Raw genomic sequence first — 19,913 nt, 5'->3', positions numbered from 1 at the left:
GAATAAACTATACAGAATATAACATATACAAGTTAGGTTAGGTAAGGTTACAGTTATCACTATTATCATAGAACTTTGTTTATAATTTTTATTCTATATAGGTAAATCCGTGAAATATTTATTTAATATTACCCAATGACCTAAATAACACAACACAGTAATTACAACAACCAATGTTCTGTAATAAATTTTACTTTTTCATGTTTTAAATTGATTATTTACAATTTTTTTCTTTTTTTTTTGTAAAAACCATGTTCGCAGCGTACTGATTTATTCGATTCAGACGATTTTGAATGAATTCGGTTTTATCGAATTGCGGGTTTGGTACCTTTGAAATAAATAAATTATTATTCGAATTTATATAATATATAGTCAATAGTTTGGTTGACGATCATCCTTGGCAGAAGCACCTGAAATAAAATGCTTGACAGACATTTCATACAAAAAATAATAATCGATAACGTCATAACGATTTTGAGATTCCTCGCATACACGGACACACGTCGTTGCAGATAATCGTCGTAACACGTGAGGTGTACCCCACCCCCCCCCACTAACCGTGCCAATTGCCCTCACAACCAGAACACTAATAAAAATACCAAACGACACCGCGTGGACTTGGCAGTCACACATGTGGCATTACAATATTATTATTATTACTCCGAGTCGTGTCAAAACTTATCGTACATACACGGCGGCAACACGCGGAAAACGATAATTGCATAATAATATATTAAAGACCAATTATTGTTGTCGTCGATTCGAATTCGGGTCGACGAAATATGTATATCAACAACAACAACAACAACAACAACAACAACAACAACACTATACCTACAACTACGGCGGTATCGCGTCGGGAAAGAATTCGTTCTCGCACACGCGTGCGCGCGCATCACCGTTCAGGTCCGTTGGGGTCCCGATTCCGGTTACCACCGCCGCCGTTGTCAATATACCGAGCGATGTGCTCGCTGCTCAGTACTCGCGCAGCGAGTGGAACGGCGGCGCTCGATGGCGGGTGGGATGGGGGACGGGGGACGGTATGACCCAAGGCATTAAAAAAACCGAGTGGTCGTCGACGGCCGGCTGTCGGACGGGCGGGAGGGGGACCGGCGGCGGTGGCTGTCCCGAAACTGGGCCGACACGAGCGGCCGTCCGGTACACACACACACACACAAACGAACACAAACACGCGCGGCGGCGCACGCACGCACGCACGGGCGCCGCGCGCTCGCCGGCAGACGGTACGTACGCGGCGGGACCAGAGCTCGCGCATGCGCACGGCCGTTGCGCCGGCGACGGCAGCTGTTCCGCGTGCACACGACCGGGGCCGGGACCGAGCCGGCCAGCTCGATACCGCGCCGCGCCGTCGGTGTGGGCCCCACGCGCGTGAACCAGTGCGAGGACGACCGCCGCCGTGTCGCGTTACGTACCGTAGTGTTCTTCAGCGCGCGTGCGTTTGTCAGTGCGCCCGTTTGCCCGTCGGCCGGGCCCGGGTTTTGTGGCCGCGCGGGTCCGGTGAGAAAGCCCGCCAAACGCGGTACCCGTCTCGCGGGCGACCGGACGCCGTGCGATCGACCATCCGCCATGGAAGTCAAGAAACGGTACATATGGTCCGACCGGGAGACCGAACACTTCATCAGGCTCATCATCGACATGGGCATGACCAACATGTTGGACAGCAAGAGGTAACGTAGTGCCGACAATATGATATCGCGACAACCGTATTGTCGTCGTATTATAGACGCGACTGTTTTTATTTTTGGTGTTGGTGTTGTTGTTGTTGTTGTTGTTGTTGTAAATATTTTTCTTGGCGCCGTTGGTGTCGCGCACGCGCAAGCGCTAAACGCGTCCCGAGCACCGAATCGGAAATTCGAACGTAACGGCGGTGTGTCGACGGTACGTACCGTCGGTGGTGGTTGCCGGCGGACGGGGATTGGGGTGCTCACCGGAGGGGTTATCGACGGGGTAGTCGGGTCTTCGAGAGATGGCAAAAAAAAAAAAAAACGAAATTTACGATCGTACTGCTGTAGGTAGGCGATGTCGGTGTAGGTATTCATTGTGATCCGGTGCCGTTGCGATGACGAAACCGACGTCGTGCGCTTCGCAACAATATCACATGTATATATATATATAAACAGGAATTATCATTCCTACGCGATCGTTATCCTTCGATGTTTATCAATCATGATTTGCTATTACGTACACACGGGCGAAAACTTGAAAATAATAATACCAGAAGGCCAGTGTTAATTGTATAGTTTCAGCAATCATTACTCCCGAAATCAACGTTTTTCGAAAGTTTCACAACTACTGGTATAGCGCAATATTGACACTCGAGAATAGGCACAGTTCATTTATTAAAATTGTCATTTTGAACGGTATTATTTTCTTGTCGGCTATCCAAATATTCCTAACGGCAAAATTTAGAAAATTATGTACCATAATCGGTGCAGGTGTAGGATAAATATCAAATTTTTTGTCCACCAAAAAAAAAAATGGATCACCTCCGGTATTTTCAACTCACAGTATTTGTTATGAATATACTGTATTGCTACTGTGCGATTAAATCAAATAATCACGTCGTCGGGAACGTTTTCCCTCGTGATGATATAATACAATAATATTAAAGTATCGTTTTCATTCATATTGTGTTAACGGTTTATGGTTTTTTTTTCAATAAACCGTTTGTAAATATCACAATTATATTGTATATCCACAGTGATTTGTAAATATATTTTTCACGTGTAGATATCACGGAACCGCCCTGCAGAGCGATACGTTTTCCACAGATAAGCGCGGTCGGATTTTAACGTCGAATAATCAATAGTTTTCTAGATTTGAATTGTATATCATAACAGATTACATAGTAAACATACGAGTTGTAACAGCACACGTATGCTATTATAGTCGTAATTTATACCAATTATTATAATAATATAGGTACGACGCTGCAGTGTTGCACTATAAATAGTAAATACGTGAATATTCATGTATTTTTGTCACTTGCCAATATGATACGCTCCTCAATTCTTTGTAGAATACTTGAATAAGTGGCGTATGACATTATCATATTATTATTAGGTATTGTGTACCAACGTCACTCCGATTAGGTGCAGTGTTGATATAATGCTTTAGCACACGAGTAAGTATAAACATTACAAATCGGCGGGAAAGTCACACGAAAACAACGCCATTAATACACTGATTGCTAATCGATGCAGCGCTAAATATCTCTACTAAATACTTAACATGCGATTGAAAACTGAAGTATTCATTTGGTGATTCATTTTAAATAATATGTCGTCAATGTAATGCATTGAACAAACAATTCTTTGACTTAAATTTATTAGAAATTAAGAAAAAAAATCGTCAGTTTATAATATTGTTTTTGATAGTAGTATAGTGGTTTTTATCATGCTCTATTATAAAATCGACTGTAATAATTAAAATATTACATTATTTTTACTACTTATGTAACAAAATCAACTAATAGACAACAACGATTTATTAAATATTAATACATCGACTCGGAACATGAATTAAGATACATTATTCAAAATACACAACGAGAACTTAATACTTATTAGTTGTCATTAGAACCTTTTTCGTTCTTGAACTAATCATAGCCCTTAAAGATGGCTGTGGCGAGTTTTGAACTTATAACGTGCCATCCTTTACACCATAATATAGATTTGATCGAAGTCACACATATTTAGCGGTTGATATTATTTGAATAAATAAATAAGTATATTAATAGTTTATAATACTTTACATTACGTATTGTCACTTGCCTACTTTACTGTTCACGTCCCCTTTATAAATTATAATTTATACATCAGAATTAATATAACGCAATTGTCTTACATATCTAAATATTCTATAAATTTCTTGTAATTTTATACAAACACCAATAGGATTAAAAATTAATGCACTGAAAATAGTCAAAATGTTTGCCGCTAATAAGTTATTAGCGCTCTGTGTCTATTCGATGGACGAGAACCTTCAGAAACAATAGTTTGATTGGGATAAAAGTATTGTCTAAGTAAAACATAAAAGTCATAAGGTTATCACTGAAAATAATTAAGAATAATAATTAGCTGAATGGTTGACAAAGTGACAAGCTCATCATATAATGACAATGACATTAATGGTATTAAAGCTATTTTAATAATTCATCAAACTTCAATTATATTGGCATAAATAGTAAATAAATCGAACACTGAAATTTTGAATTGTCACAATGATGGATTGCGAAACGTCAAAATATAATTTCCACCAATAAAATATATTACGATGCTAATACACCAATATGATATGTGTTTTATAAGTATGCGACAGAACGGTAAGAATACGTGTTGAGAACAGATGCAAGCTCAGCATTTTGACAATCATTAACGAACACCTAAACATGAACGTTGGTAATTTTCTTGGTAATATTAATATTATTACAACCACAGATATTACCATGGAATCCATCGTTTTAAAGAAGTCGGTACATGGATAATTTTCGTACAAAAAATATCAGCAGATACATAAATTCATGATTTGGTTGATATAATAATATAATATACTATATAGTTAGTTAATGGTTATATTATCTAAACGCAGTATTCTCAATATCTGTTACTATGATGCCACTAATGCACTGTATCATGTAATAATATAATATGATACAACACATATGAGTACCTTATCAGCTTACCGTACAGGCATTTGCACTAAATGCTGTCAGGAGATGTAACATGGATATATTATGATAAACAATGATTTATACATGATACAATTAAAATGGTATAATAATTATTTTCGAAATATTGTAGTTAATCAGTATTTACATCCTGCAGACAGTTAAAATTTATTAATTTTTCTTGGGTTTTGGGTAACGGAGTTGAATATGGTTTGGTGTGTGATTGAATATATTATACAGTGTTTATCGAGAGAACACGCCGATTATGTACATCCATACACACGTGACCCTTTATCGTCGAGACCGGTTTCACTATGACAGGATTTCGCTTGACGATGCACAGAAAACCTTTTTGTTGGACTGTGGTGTGTTCTCTCGCTGGATCTAGTAGGTATAGGTTATATATTATATATTATATTTGATGGAGTATCGAAAAAACTTTTTTTTTGCTTATAGTTATAATTTTTTAGGTTTAAGTTTTACAAAAGGTATATCATGCTTATTATTTTCAAATTTCAATTCATAGGTACAATCAAATAACTCTCCAGCATTTCAATATAGGCGTTAGACGCTTAATCCTAAATCTGGAGCCATTTTTTCAAAATATTTAATTCGAGTTTCATAATTTAGATAATTCAAGCACCGGTTATTGAATATAAATATATAATATAATAAAGATGATATTAACATTAGAATAATTTAAATTATAAACTATATAATATGAATACAAACACATAAAAAGATTATTATATCATGATTCAAACTCTTTAAGGTCTGTCAAATTAAGGATATATAATAATTAATGAGGTTTGAATCACGTCAATTTGCAGTTGTATTCATGATTCAGATACAACTTTCAAAACATATAATATTATTGTACATATATTCATCGTTTAGTCAAATAAAAATAAAAAGTATGCAAAGTACACATCTGTTAATTTACCAACTCGACAAATAACATTGGCTCACTGATAGTTGTTGACAAAACTTTCATTAGGTTATTACATTTAACAATCAACATAAATTTTTATTTTATCGTAGGTATTTGATTTGTATAATTGTATTGTATTAATAATGGAATTCAAAAAATGTATAATTCATTTTTATAATCCATCAATTAATTTTTGAATACCTACAGGCTACGAATGAAAATTTAACATACTTAATTTAGAAGTGTAATAATAATTATAAATATTTGAAAAGTGCTTTATTATTAATCCCCGAATAAAGGTGCATACTACCATCAATATAGAGTATATGAGTATAAGAGCTTATAGTATTATTTGTAATCAATTATCCTTATAATTATCGTTACATATTTACTTATAGCATCTATATAATAATATTTTTAGATATTTAATATATTGTATTTTATATACTATGTACTCAATTAAATCGATTTCAATCAGGTAATATACTTCTCAATTTATATATGGCTGTTAGATTATTATTTATCTAAATATATCTATATTAGTATAAAGTAAGTGATTTTGGTTGCCATGTTACAATGGTGTTCTATTTACTTTTAATAGGAGCAAATACTTTAAAGATAATAATATTATGGCTTGTAAAGTCAGTATATGGAACATATTATTATAATGTAATACGATAAGAACGTGCAATTTCAACACCATTTGTTTCTTAAGTCAATATAATAATATATTGCTGTTATAAAATACATTCATTATTCATAATGAGTTATATGTAATAGATAACTGTTGTTATTTAACAATAAATAAATTGTAATTATATTAATTAAATTTCAAAAATTTAAATTTTATATTATGAAAAATAAATGTCACTTACATTTAATATATTTTGTATAAAACTTAAAGTTCAAAAAGTTAATTTTTTTTTATAAATTAGGTATGAATTATAATATGATTGGTCTAATTGAAAAAATTACAATAGGTACCTAATATGTATTACTAATTAATGCCCATCTACCCACGTGAACAAAAATCTATTATTACTTTAAAGACTATACGTTTGTGTATTACTTCCTTTTCATAAATATGTACATTAGAAAATTAAATTATTACTCTTAGTCTTGATAATTTAATAAATCTATTTATAATTTGTACTTAGGAAAGTATATGTTTATGTAAATATTACATATATGTGTATTGTATGCATTGGCCAATGTAGTACATTTAATATAGTAGATATTATACCCGTAAATTGTATTTTTTAAACACAAACTTGTAAAAGAAACAATGTAAAAATACTCTATAGGATACATTGACCGGACATACTCGATCGGTACTCGTCTCGCTTCGTTCATTTCATGCAGTAAAATGACGTAGTATAAATGATATAATATTATAATTGTGTAAATCATAATCATCCATATTAGTAAATCAATACTATAAAGCTCGGGTAGTAGTATGATTTACTCATTGATATTTTTCATAGCGTCTGTAATCTTGTCTTATGCTTTAGAAAACTACTAATAATTTTAAGAAGACCTTAAGTGCCAATTATTTTTAATTTCCGAGAATATCTAACCAAATAAAAAATACAAAATCAATACAGTCTTAATTCTTTGGACCTACTCTCAAGACACACGTTTAAATAACTAATAAATAATAAAACCCTAAAACACACTATGTTTTAATGTGTCTATAAAGTTAGATTATAATAGGTAATCTTTTTTTTTTAAAAAAAAAAGAAAAGCTCAATTGTATAGAGTGAATTGTATTTATCATGATAACGCATGTATCAATTCATGATTAATATAATGAATATATTCAATTTATAAAAAAATATTTAATAAACTCATATTATGGATAGGTAATTAATTTACTGTTACCTATCTTTAGAATTTGACCTCAGCTTACCAACGTACCTATCGCTGCGATAACAGATTGGTTGAAAACTTTCTAGACACTATATTATTATTGTATGAAATATACAATTAGCCAATATAGTAGATATAAATATATGTGTTCAAGATTTTTGTTTTGATAATAATTGTCACATACAGATGTATTTTTCGCTAAGCTTCATACATATACATAAAAAAGTAAATAGATTAACTTTTTATTTCCTCATATTTGAGATATTACTAAACATTATATAGTAGTAGAAATAATATAAACTAATAACTTGTATTCTATAAATTAACTCGAACACATAAACAATTTTCATATTATTTGCTATTGCTCTGATTCAATTTTTAGTACCTATATTATTATTTTAATGTACATATTACTTAATATTTAATATTATCTCATTATTTATGATGTGTCTTATACTCTTATAAAAAATGTTTTAAATGTCTAGCTATTTGCAAGAGTATTATAACGTAAATTGTTGTTCAAATAGTTTAGAAAAATCAAATTCGTGATTGATGAATAATATTGTAGATTTTACTTTTTATTTATAATTTTCCTGACGAAATGTGACTGCACAAAAAAATCAAAATAAAATGTCCAGTATTATTTTATGAGCTATATAGTTTTGTGCTTATTTTCTACTGTTTCAGCCATTGTAAGCGCTTTCCATTTCTCGTGAGTTTTGCATGGTTTGTTATTTTCGAGTCCGGACCGGATATACAGTTATAATCTGAGCGCTCGTTCGAGCAAGACCGGCATATTTTTTTTTCGTTTTGCTTGTTCTCAGACCGGACAAGACTACATTTTTCTATATACCGGGAAGGCGGGAAGAATATATATATTGTCGTATATCTTTTAGTAGACTACAATGTGCTTATTTCTGGTTATAAACACGTTTTAAATCAAATTTTGTAAGCCATCTTCATACCAATAATCTTATAAAATAAAATAAATGTATAATGTATAAACTTATAGGTTTAGATATTATATAGAATATAGATAATAATATAATAATATATTAATACTATAGTATTTATAGGTAATCAATGGTATTAGGTACATTTATTTTGTATTGTTTTATTAATTAATTATCAAAAACACAAATTAAATTTTTTCCTTTAATTATCGATAGTCTTTAATTTGTAGAGATTAATGGATACATGAAAAATTTGGTATATTAGTTATTTCATTTTATTCATATTATATTACTTATATTAGATTTTTTATGTATAATATAATATATCTGCCCGAATCTCGTTTCATTGAATATCGTCGGCTTTATTTTTAGTAGTACTATAAATACTCAAAATACTCGATAAAATTACTACTTTTTGCACAATTGATTTAAATATACAAATGATTTGGAAATTAAATAATACTTTTTAATCTGATTTATAATAAAAAAAATACACATTTCCGATTCTTCAAGACAAACAGTTTTAATATTTACGCGTGAAAGCAATATTGCAATAATCAATAATTATACTCTTATACGACTTCATATAAAGTGAAAGTGTTATCGCTATTGGTAAGGGAAAGCCAATGTTTGAGGCTATTAAAACTGTTTTATGTTTAAAAGTTGTTTGACAGTAGATATGTAAATTTGTACTGAAAAACGTAATTTAGTATGAGATTACGAGTAGGCTGGCATAAAAAATAGACAATCCAGTTTTTTTTTTATTAATTTTAAGTTAATTTAAATTTCAGAGTATTACATTTTTTTTTTTTTTTTGAATTTTTAAATCGTATAAATTGTCATAATTAATTGGAATGTCACAATCAAATTTTTTCTAAACTGGTTGAACCTCCTAATTTAGAAATGCAACAAAAATATGCCTACTAAAATAAAAATTTCTATTAATTTTTGCATTTTTAAACTGATGGTTTGATAGAACATAAAGAAAATGTTTTATAATAATGTGTGTTCAAATAAATTTAGTAATGTAGTAATGAATAAAACTCGAACGAGGTTAAAATTGACTATAATATAATATTACGACGGTATCAAACGTATTTTAATGATTCCAGTTATGTTGCGTATGCAGATATGCTAATATTCAATAATTGAACAGGTCTAGTAACGTCCAAATATAATACGCATATAATAGTGTGTGTATTACATCATATTTTTTTTTTATCATTTATATATAATGCACCTACATTTGCCAATCGAATAAACTATTTTAAGAATTAAATTGCAATTTAATTAATGAAAATGCGAATAATATTTTATTAAATGATTATATTTTTTTTTTGCGTTATATACATCAAACAAAATGACTGATAATAAATACATATAATTAGTTAATTATAAATAGGTTTTATAAATTATTCATATCTATAATGCAAGCAATGTTAACATACCTATATAAGTAAAACAACCACCGATAACATAATTTAAAAATTAAATGTAAGATAGATGTATTGAAATATTTGGTCTCCAAATAATTTTTTTTTTCAAATCAAGTGAAATAAAGATGTTTAAAAATTGCGTTAGCTAACTGTAGGTATAGGTACTACCTATTGACTTTTAGTACTTGATATATTTATGGTTTTAAATCTAAAAACATCTCAAAACTAGTATTTTATTTGTTGTTTAGGAAAAGAAATTCAGATCTTTATTCCAGTCTAGTTGAACCAATGGCAGCTGCAGGTTTTAATAGAGATGCGACGCAACTGAGGACTAAATGGAAACACTTGAAACAAGATTACAAATTAGAATTGGTGAGAATTGATAAAAACGGTGCTGCGAGTTCAAGGATGTCGTATTTTCATCTGCTCCATGAAGTTTTGAGCTGCAAACCAAGCAATGCTATGACTTACCTTTGTGAAGTTGTTTCAAGTAAGTCGTAATAAATTAAGAAATATGTTAGTATTGGCAATACTATTTAATTTTTCGATACCTTGTAAAACAATTCCATGATTTAAATTGCATTCCCTACGACAGCAACCCCGGCCCTCCACTTATCTTCGTATAAACATAAATAAAATAAATATTATGCGTGTTAAAAGAATGTATTGTTCTCTAACGATAAATTTAACGGCTAGGTTTTTAATAAAAAATACGAAATAATATATCAGTTTCTCTGAAATAAATTACTCTGTTATTCCCAAAATATTAAAATATATTTTGGTATAAGATGCTATTTGCAAGTAAAACATGTTTAAACTGTAATATTGTACAAATAATTAGACGTACAATTTTAATATTATCATTATACTGGTGTGTTGGTGAATTTCTTTTTATTTTCAAATATTTTAATATTTTACATTTTTGTACAATCTTTGAATTATGTACCCATATAATATATATTTTATTAGAAAAATTTAAATCATAATTCAATATTTAAAAGATCTCCTGAAAAGAGTTGAACCACATCACATATCCACCTAAATTGAGTCGCACAGATTAAATTAACTTTCATATGAATGATGCATGATTTGTAGATATTAAATATATACTTAAAATATAGAATTCACGATATGCTGCTGTACGTTTTGTCGTAGATTCTCCTCCGCGGCTCGAAATTGGAGAAGGTATTAAGACTGAATACTTAGATGATATGAAAATGGATACAGACTTCTACAGAGTGACCGAACCGCAAGTCGACATCATTCAGTCGTGTGACGCACAAACACAGACGGACGGCACAACGGAACAGCACGTATTGCAAAAGTTGCACGCGTTGGAAAACAGCATCAACGTCCTAAGAGAAGACTGGCGGAGAGATCGGGAGATGCAAAACGTGCTGATGGAAAAACACACGAGAAGGATGTTGGAACACCAAAAAACGTTGATGGATCATTTTTTTGCAAAAACCAAATCGCATTTATTGAAAACCAAAAATAAAGACTGAAGTCCGTATTTTGATGCGTCGCAGAACTCTGCAACTGCGTCGATGTTCGAAACGCGATTCTTTGTACCTCAAAGAACATATTATTATTATTATTATTATTTTATCATACTCATATTATTATTACAATAATTGATATTATAATACACACCCATGTCTGTAATACCCGATTATATATAAATATATATGTATTCACGCAAATGTTTAGCATGTGTAAATACGTTTGTACCAAATTTAAAACTATATTATATCGTAATAATAACTTTAAGACAGGACACGTTGCTTGATATGTATATAATAAGTAATAACAATTATCACTAAAATGAATAAAAAAATTTATTTGTGTCGTATTATATGATATATTATTATTATTATTATTATTAAGTGCCTCATCCGCAAGTAATGAAAAGAAGAGTGAGAAAAAACGCGACGTTGTCGTATCGTCCTAACGAAACGAAAACGTCACAATCCATGACACGCGTCCGCCGATAATAGTGCCATAAAATTTTAAATTCACGGGCCGATGCTGCAGCAACTAACATTACAAGACGCCACGCCTATACGAGTTGTTCTGTCTTATAAACGTACGACACGAATACACTTACTTGTGGTGTAAACTTTAATATACTCGAATCATTATCAGAGGTAATAACTAATAAATAAAAACACACGAGCTCGTTAGTTTTTTGTGATATTTTAAGTTTTAAACGAATCACAAAAGTTATTAAATTGTAATATTTTACATACGTAGTGGTAGATATTCATAACTTGCTCAAAAATGTGTTGAGCTTCAGAACACAAATTTGTCATTTTGTTCACTTTTAAGACTACGTGAGACAATTATATCGTGTGGGTTTGATGTCCATTTTATAGCTTTAAAAAAGATAGCTTTTGATTATAGTACAACTAGTACATGAATATCATATAATATAGTTGACATCCTCGTGGCTCACTTTAAACCTCTGCCGCGTCATGCGCGATGTCCACAACGATGCTGCGGGCATATGCGCAATATTTTTAGCATCTAGAGTTAACCCGGAATCACACGTTTACGACGTTCCTCAAAATCGGTTGCATATGATAATATTCAAGTTGTGCGTCCCGAAAGAATTAAAATCCAATATAACGTCTGCAGGTAAGATGCGTTGTAACAAATGTCATAATCAAAAAAAAAATATGTCTTATTAGGTACTAATTTGTCATCAAACATTCACACCAAATGAGCAGTCATAGATTATTGTGTATAGTATAAAAATACTGAAACAAAATTACAATAAAAAAATGTGTAATTTATTAAAAACAATCAATCTGTATATAATAATACAACTATATAAAATTACAGCAATTCAGTACTGAAGTCATTAACTCATATATATCTTACACAATTTTATATTAAATTATAAATAGGTACATAGTACACAACATTTGAATATTAATTTATTAATTAGTGTTAACAATCATGGATTGGATTTTCGTTCCATTTTACTATTATTTTTACAAATTATTTAGGTCACTCGTTGCTATGATGAAAACAATTTTTATTTTAGATGCAATAGGTAATTAATATAATTTTTGATAATTATACTCGTACGCACGAGTTGACTGAAAGGGTCAACCCAAACGTATAACCCTATTATTAACTTAGTGTAGCGTCTGACGAATTGTTTAGACGCAAGTTCCCATTTTCATCAATAATTATTATTGTTAGCGAGTAGTAGTATACAGATGCAGTACAACTGCTGCGAAAACGTACACACACAAAATATTGTATACGTATATATTTAATATTTTGTGGAATATTAGGTAATATTTATAACATTTTAGATAGATGGATATTTTTATTTCATTTAAAAACTCAATACATTTCGAGTTGGTACAATACATACGATTTAAATACCATATAAGTATATATATTTGTATTTATATATAAATACATTTATTTTTTAAATAATATTTTGTTGTATCACAGTTTTAGAAATTTCATATTATTAATATATTATTTTTATCGAATGGGTTATTAGATTATTAGATCGACTGTACTAGGTAAGTAGTTTTTTTAATAGAAACAAGACTCACGTATATACAAACGCGATGCATACACGCTACGGCACGTCGGCGACTGACAGCTGCTCTTGCTGTGCCTCTCAATTCCGCGATGTGTCAAGTCAATAAGGCATATTATATTATATTTATATACATATATAATACGTATACATAAATATTGCTACGCTATATACGCCGAAATGTGTACCGTTTGCCCTAGCCACTGAAACTGCTCGCTTATTGTTTGTGAGAGTGTATTATACAGATAAATTGACTCTATATAGTCTACACTATATAGCGTGTACTTAGACATATTATACAGCGGGTGCTTATTTTATCAAACAACAATAACACTTACTATTTCAAAATCTTTTAATTTATTTGAAGATATATTTTTTTTACATAATTTCTAGTTGAAATAAAACAATATAAAAAAAAAAAAATTATACGTTTTAATGTTTTTACTTACTTTAATGACAACATACATTTTAATTTCATGTTTTCTGAGTAAAAATATTTTTCGGAGTATTTCGGTACATAAAAATCAAAATTCAGACTAGTAGTTTATGAGTTGCAAGTATTTAAAAGTTTAAAGCTTAGGTGAGCGGAAAATGGAGTAGGAAAGTAACATTTTATGTGGTATTCCCGTATCACTCTACTCCTCTCACCTAAAATGTAAATACTTATAACTCAAAAACTACTCGTTCGAATTTTGACGGTGTATCGAAATACAGAAAGAAAATATTCTTCTTCGGAATATGGGATTAAAAATGTGTGTTTTTATTTGAAAAGTAAAAACTTCAACAATTATACCAATCAAAAACATTAAAAAATAATTTTCAAAAACATTAATAGATTTTGAAATAATGAGTGTCGTTCGGTAAAAGAATCACTCTGTATACATATAGATGGTTGTGTTTGCCCGCTACACCACCTCAATGGGGTGACTGTCGTCATCTGTTGAACAGTAAAACGGGGCAAGGCACTCCAAACACGAATTCGAATACGTGCGAGGGCCATCGGTAAAATTATTATACACATATATACATTATTATTATGTAGAACACACGCTACCGCTATATATACATAATAATATACGCTTCGGGCTCACGTTGTTATTACTCTGTGAACGATTGAAATTAGTATATTATTATACTATATATTACGAACGTATACATTATGTAACACTAATATAATATGATGTACTATAGCGGTGAAGATGACAAGGGCCGACATATGACTAATATCCTGGCTTATTGCCAAGAAACAATACAATATATTATAAGTATTATATTATAGAGTGTGATATTTACCTACTACCTTGTACTCAAGCTTCCGCGCGTATATCGTTTGGACGTCGATGGTGATGATAATGTTAGAATTATTATATGCGGAATGTTGATCGAAAAATCACCACAACGTAATAGTGGCCATAAGAGCGATTCGAGATTTTTTTTTTTTTTGGCGAGAATAAGAAATGGAGGTGACATAAAAAGTTATAAAATGTATGGAAAGAAAGTATTAATCGAAAATGAAAATATCAACGACTTTATTGGTTATAAACATCATCTCGGGAGCGGATAAGTTTCATTAGCGCCCAACAAATGCTTGTGCACTTGCTGTGTATTATATAGTGATCGAATAATATAAAGTATACAATAAGACTTGCTTCCGTGAATAGTAATCGAACAATGCTTATACATTTATTGTAGTACACAGTCGATGCGTATTTTATTATCATAATATTCATAATATTATTACGTCGGTTTTTGTGTGACGACTGCGCTGTTTAAATCAGCAGACAATGGGATTGTTTTTCAAAATGCATTATCGATTAACAATTGATTAAGTAATCTAATGGCGTGGTGGTGGTGGCCATAAATATTTATTTTTCGATTTCACAACGCATCGATGAGGGGATCGCGTCACAAACCATAGTTTCCCTAATCGTTCACACATTTAATTCGCTTAGCAAATACGTCGATCAAGTTAAAAACTTTCAACCCTCGTCGTTGACGACCCGGTAGTCGTTATTTATTGGATATCGAAATCATTTACGGTTGATTGTTTGCGATTAAAATGTTTTCTATTGAATTCTGTAACTAAAGTGCGATAAATTTAATATTAGGTAATTTAGTTTGTTATTATTATTACCATTATTGTTTTTACTATTGTGCAGTTTATTTTCGAGATAAATTTCCCGATATAATTAAACAGTTTAATTTAATGAGACATCGATAATAAATATATTAAATGGTATGGTTTTTCAATATCTAATCTTCTTACCAACTATTGCAGTTTTCTTGAAATGATTCTCACCATAACAAAAAACAATCTGCACGGCTTAATATGACAAACCTGTGGAAAGAATAGACAACTTTTGATCAGTTGCTAGAAGTCATACAAAAATAATAATAATAATAATAATACAATAATACGATAATACGTGTATAATTTATAGGTTTTCTTCAAACTTCAAAAAAAATCAATCTAGCAAACTAATTTATATTTTATATTTAGTGTAACAGCTGCATTTAACTAATCGTAATGCTGCATATCAAATAAATTAAAAAATAATAATAACAGTTTCACACTTTTTATATTTATCAAATTAAAGGTTCTCTATTAAAACCTTAAATACTTTAACCTAATTTAACTTGACAGAGTTAAAAATTTCACTCACTACCCCCATCATCGATTGTTGGTAAAATGAGATCTTGGTGATTCGAGTCTAGGCTAAATGAGAAAATATAGAATTTAACAACTGAAATTCAAGAATTGTATTTTTATATATACTTACATGGTGTTGATGAGATCATAATATTATTATTCATGATATTTTTTTTCTTTGTTCCCACTACATTTTGATGTGCTTTAGTATTTTTTGTCGTCACGTAAAAAAAAACGATGAGTGCTGAAAACACATTAAAAAAGACAAAAGTAACACTCATCGCTGTAAAGATTTAGCTTAGATACTTATGAATGTGTTTTGATGTAGTAACACTTAAAACTATAATTTCTATTCATATTAATGAGAGGTTTGAGATGTGTTCAGAAATAAAAAGGAAATATAACTTTTTTTTTATCATCTCGTCGCTACGATATTTCGATAGAAAAAGATGCAGTTTGGTAATTAATTAAAGTTATCTATATAGTTAAGTTTTTATGTTATGTATATTTCTATGCATAGCTCGTTAACAAAGTTAAAGTTTTAATGCGTATAGTCTCATATCTTTGAGCGGAAATAAAATGTAAAATATATAATTTTTTAATTTATGTCCTTTTTTTGCAACTGCACTAAAACGCGTTCACGTATAACGAGTAACGACTAAACGTGTTGATTAATAAGACCGTGTAGCGGCCGTAAAGCTAATATATTACTACGAAGAACCGCTAAAAATACTAAAATAATTTTCAACATATTCAACATTTTATTTTGATATTTATTTAACTAAAAATAGTGGCATCCCGACATTCGAAAGGGAGAGAGAAATGTCCAGACGTGTCGTGATAAATACAATGTATAAACATTATATATATATATATATGTATATAGTAAACGCGGGTCGTTAAATTCTCGAAACATTTGGTCCTCCGAATCGGAAAAATTAGAAAGGTCCGAATTTGTTGTTGTTTGCCGGGGGAAACATCAGCGAAGAGACAAATTGACGATCGTTTCCGAACTTGTGCTGCAGGACAATTCGGACGACGACTACGGCGTCTCCCTCGCTTGCAGACGTGAACGTCAGTGTCCGCGGGGGGTGGTATAAACACGTGTACCGTTAATGACCGGACGAGGGTTAGCGCGATGCGCTTTTTTTTCCCTCCGTATCAATTTTTTACTCTCTTTTTTCACTTTTTTTTAGGTTTTTACAAATGTCCACACGGACGTCGACGTTCATCCGTTATCAGTGTTCTCGGGTATATATGTACACGCGCGAGCAGCCGCATATTATATAGCTATAGGGGAAACGACGTCGGATGAGGAAGAGGAAGAGGACGAGGTCATTTATCAGTTCACGTTTCATCAGTCCTGGGCCGTCGACGGGACTCCGGGCCACGCATCCATCACGGGCGGCGGTCGGTTACACACTATATATATATATACATTTTATTCGGTCGCGAACATCTATAAATATACAAACACATATACACACACAAGAGTACTGCATATATTATTATATTTATGTATACGGTCGCACTACATTGCTCCACTCCGAGCCATTGATTCGATTTGGCCGGCGCTTTGTACACGTCTCGCGGCGGCGAATTTCGGGACCGGCCCGCGGGCATTATCATAAAGTTAATGATGACGGAGCGCACCAGCGGCCCTGCCGTAACGTATCAATCTGTTCTCGCGGACTGCCGCGGCAGCCGGGTGGCGGTCTACTCGCGTATATTATAATATATATTATTACTATGAGCACATGTATATTTTATACACACGCGTGTATAATCGTTAAACCCTCCCGTTTGTAGCCGTCCGACCGATTATTATTAATAACAATAATAATAATGTTATTTTATTTTTCCCGACGCGTTGGAAAAAATTGCGTTTCTCCGTGAACCGCACGCGTAAATCCATAACCATTAGCTATAATAGCTGGTATACAGTGGTATGTATCCGGACACACGAAAACGCATCGGATAAAAATTACATCCCATTAGTTATTACATATTATATTATTACGCGCATGTCGTTTCTACATATTAACGTATTTTTTTATACACATCGCGGTGAACCCCCTCCCCACACCACACTGTTTTTATAACTATAGTCGAGCTATTCGGAACTCTTACTTATTATTGCTACGTGCACATCGGTTGTTGATTGGCCTACTGCACCATAATACGAAGTGAATTATCTTTAGCTATGCTGCGGTTGCTTAATGAGATATTATTAACATTTTCGGCAGATTTTTACGAAATTAATAATCATATAATTATCGGGTAAGTAAAATTTTAAAATAACTTGATCTATATAATAAATTGTGATCGTACCAAATACATTGAATTCTTAAAGTAATAATTGCCTTAATTCTAATATAGCCAAGTACGTGTGTGATAAATGTTTAAAGTACAAAAAATATCTATTAATAATATTTTTATTATAAAAAAAAGTGATGACATAAAAATGTATACTTTGGTAACGTCCTCAATTTTTTGTTTTGTCTCCTGTTAAAAAACTTTTCAGCACGTCACTACGCCACTGTTTATGTCACACATAGTGACTTCCCAATTTTGTATAATATTGTATCCATATTTATTTTCACGTTTTGGTTATCATTAATAATAGTTGTACTTATTCATTAAATATTCAACGCCCTTAGACATAAACCATTCGTGGCGTGTTTAATAGTTATCAGTTTATCACTTATCGTTCCATACTGGTATAATACTATAATAACGGTAGCCGATAGGTTGTATATGTTATATAACATAATATATTATGCAGTTCTTACAATATCAACTGTAGTAGGTAACAACAATATTATAGCATAATATATTTATTATTCCATTGAGTACTTACATATACGTAATAAAAATACATTATCATTATATAATATGGTCCACCTTAAAACAAATTATATACCTATACAAAAAATAAATATATTATATATAGTAATGTTGAAAATTGAATATGTTATATCATAAATAAGTACCATAATATTGAAAAAGAAATAAATCAAATACATAGATTGATCTTAGAAGAAAAAAATGCGCATATATGATGGTATGGGCATTATATAAATATAAAGTTATCATTGTCATAAAAAATATTTCACCACCTATTCATACACAAGCGTGCAAATGTTTTATTTTAATTCCACTTGCATAGTGCATATATTATGTTCCCAAGTCTTATTAGATAAAAAAAAAATAATAATAATGATAGTTATCGAAACCTATTAGTTTGATATTTTGAACGTTAGAGGGTTAAAATCCAAACCGAAACCTTATTTTTTATTTTGACGATACTTAAAAATTCATTTACGTTCATGGTTCGCTGAATACGTTGATATTTGAATAATAATTTTATTTATTTTGTTGTTATTGGCAAAATCGATTTTGGTGTATAAATACATAATATATCGTTATAAATAAAGGGTTATTGTTTTATTCAATTGTGAACTGGTGCACACGCAATTCGAATGCAAATCACTCATTGCTCAGATAATTTGAATTTTGAAATGTTGAATACAATTAATATTAAATAAAATTAAATAAAAATGATTTCAGGTGATGTCAACAATATTATATAGGCAAATCTTATAGCAAATTAGTAATAGGTATATTGTTTTTTAGGCGTATAAAATATTACGTATATATTATAATATTAATGTATGGAAATAACTTGGTGTTATTATTTTATATTCCTCCAAATATAAGAGCTTATATAAAATGTATACACTATACATATTAGTAATATGATATTACCTGCCTAGCAAATAGCACGGTTAATATAATCGTAATTTATATTTGTAGTCT

The 19,913-nt window shown here is 31.0% G+C and overlaps 1 protein-coding gene across 1 annotated transcript; it reads left to right on the top strand.

The window, feature by feature from the left end:
• Positions 1-1,387: 1,387 nt before the first annotated feature.
• Positions 1,388-11,708, top strand: LOC113553549. The gene is made up of 3 exons (XM_026956922.1): positions 1,388-1,688; positions 10,128-10,369; positions 11,035-11,708. The coding sequence occupies exons 1-3, from the start codon at positions 1,588-1,590 to the stop codon at positions 11,382-11,384; spliced, it is 693 nt and encodes a 230-aa protein (XP_026812723.1). The 5' UTR covers positions 1,388-1,587; the 3' UTR covers positions 11,385-11,708.
• The last annotated feature ends 8,205 nt before the right edge of the window (positions 11,709-19,913 follow it).

This window comes from Rhopalosiphum maidis, chromosome 2 (assembly GCF_003676215.2).
Source record: "Rhopalosiphum maidis isolate BTI-1 chromosome 2, ASM367621v3, whole genome shotgun sequence".
NCBI classification, from domain to species: domain Eukaryota; kingdom Metazoa; phylum Arthropoda; class Insecta; order Hemiptera; family Aphididae; genus Rhopalosiphum; species Rhopalosiphum maidis.
This window is presented reverse-complemented; position numbering and strand designations above follow the sequence as displayed.

Excerpts from the sequence above, each read along its gene's own strand:
- LOC113553549 (XM_026956922.1), top strand. The coding sequence starts at position 1,588 with ATGGAAGTCAAGAAACGGTACATATGGTCCGACCGGGAGACCGAACAC. Across the intron at positions 1,689-10,127 it reads AACATGTTGGACAGCAAGAG|GAAAAGAAATTCAGATCTTT; the intron begins GTAACGTAGTGC and ends TTTGTTGTTTAG. Across the intron at positions 10,370-11,034 it reads CCTTTGTGAAGTTGTTTCAA|ATTCTCCTCCGCGGCTCGAA; the intron begins GTAAGTCGTAAT and ends GTTTTGTCGTAG.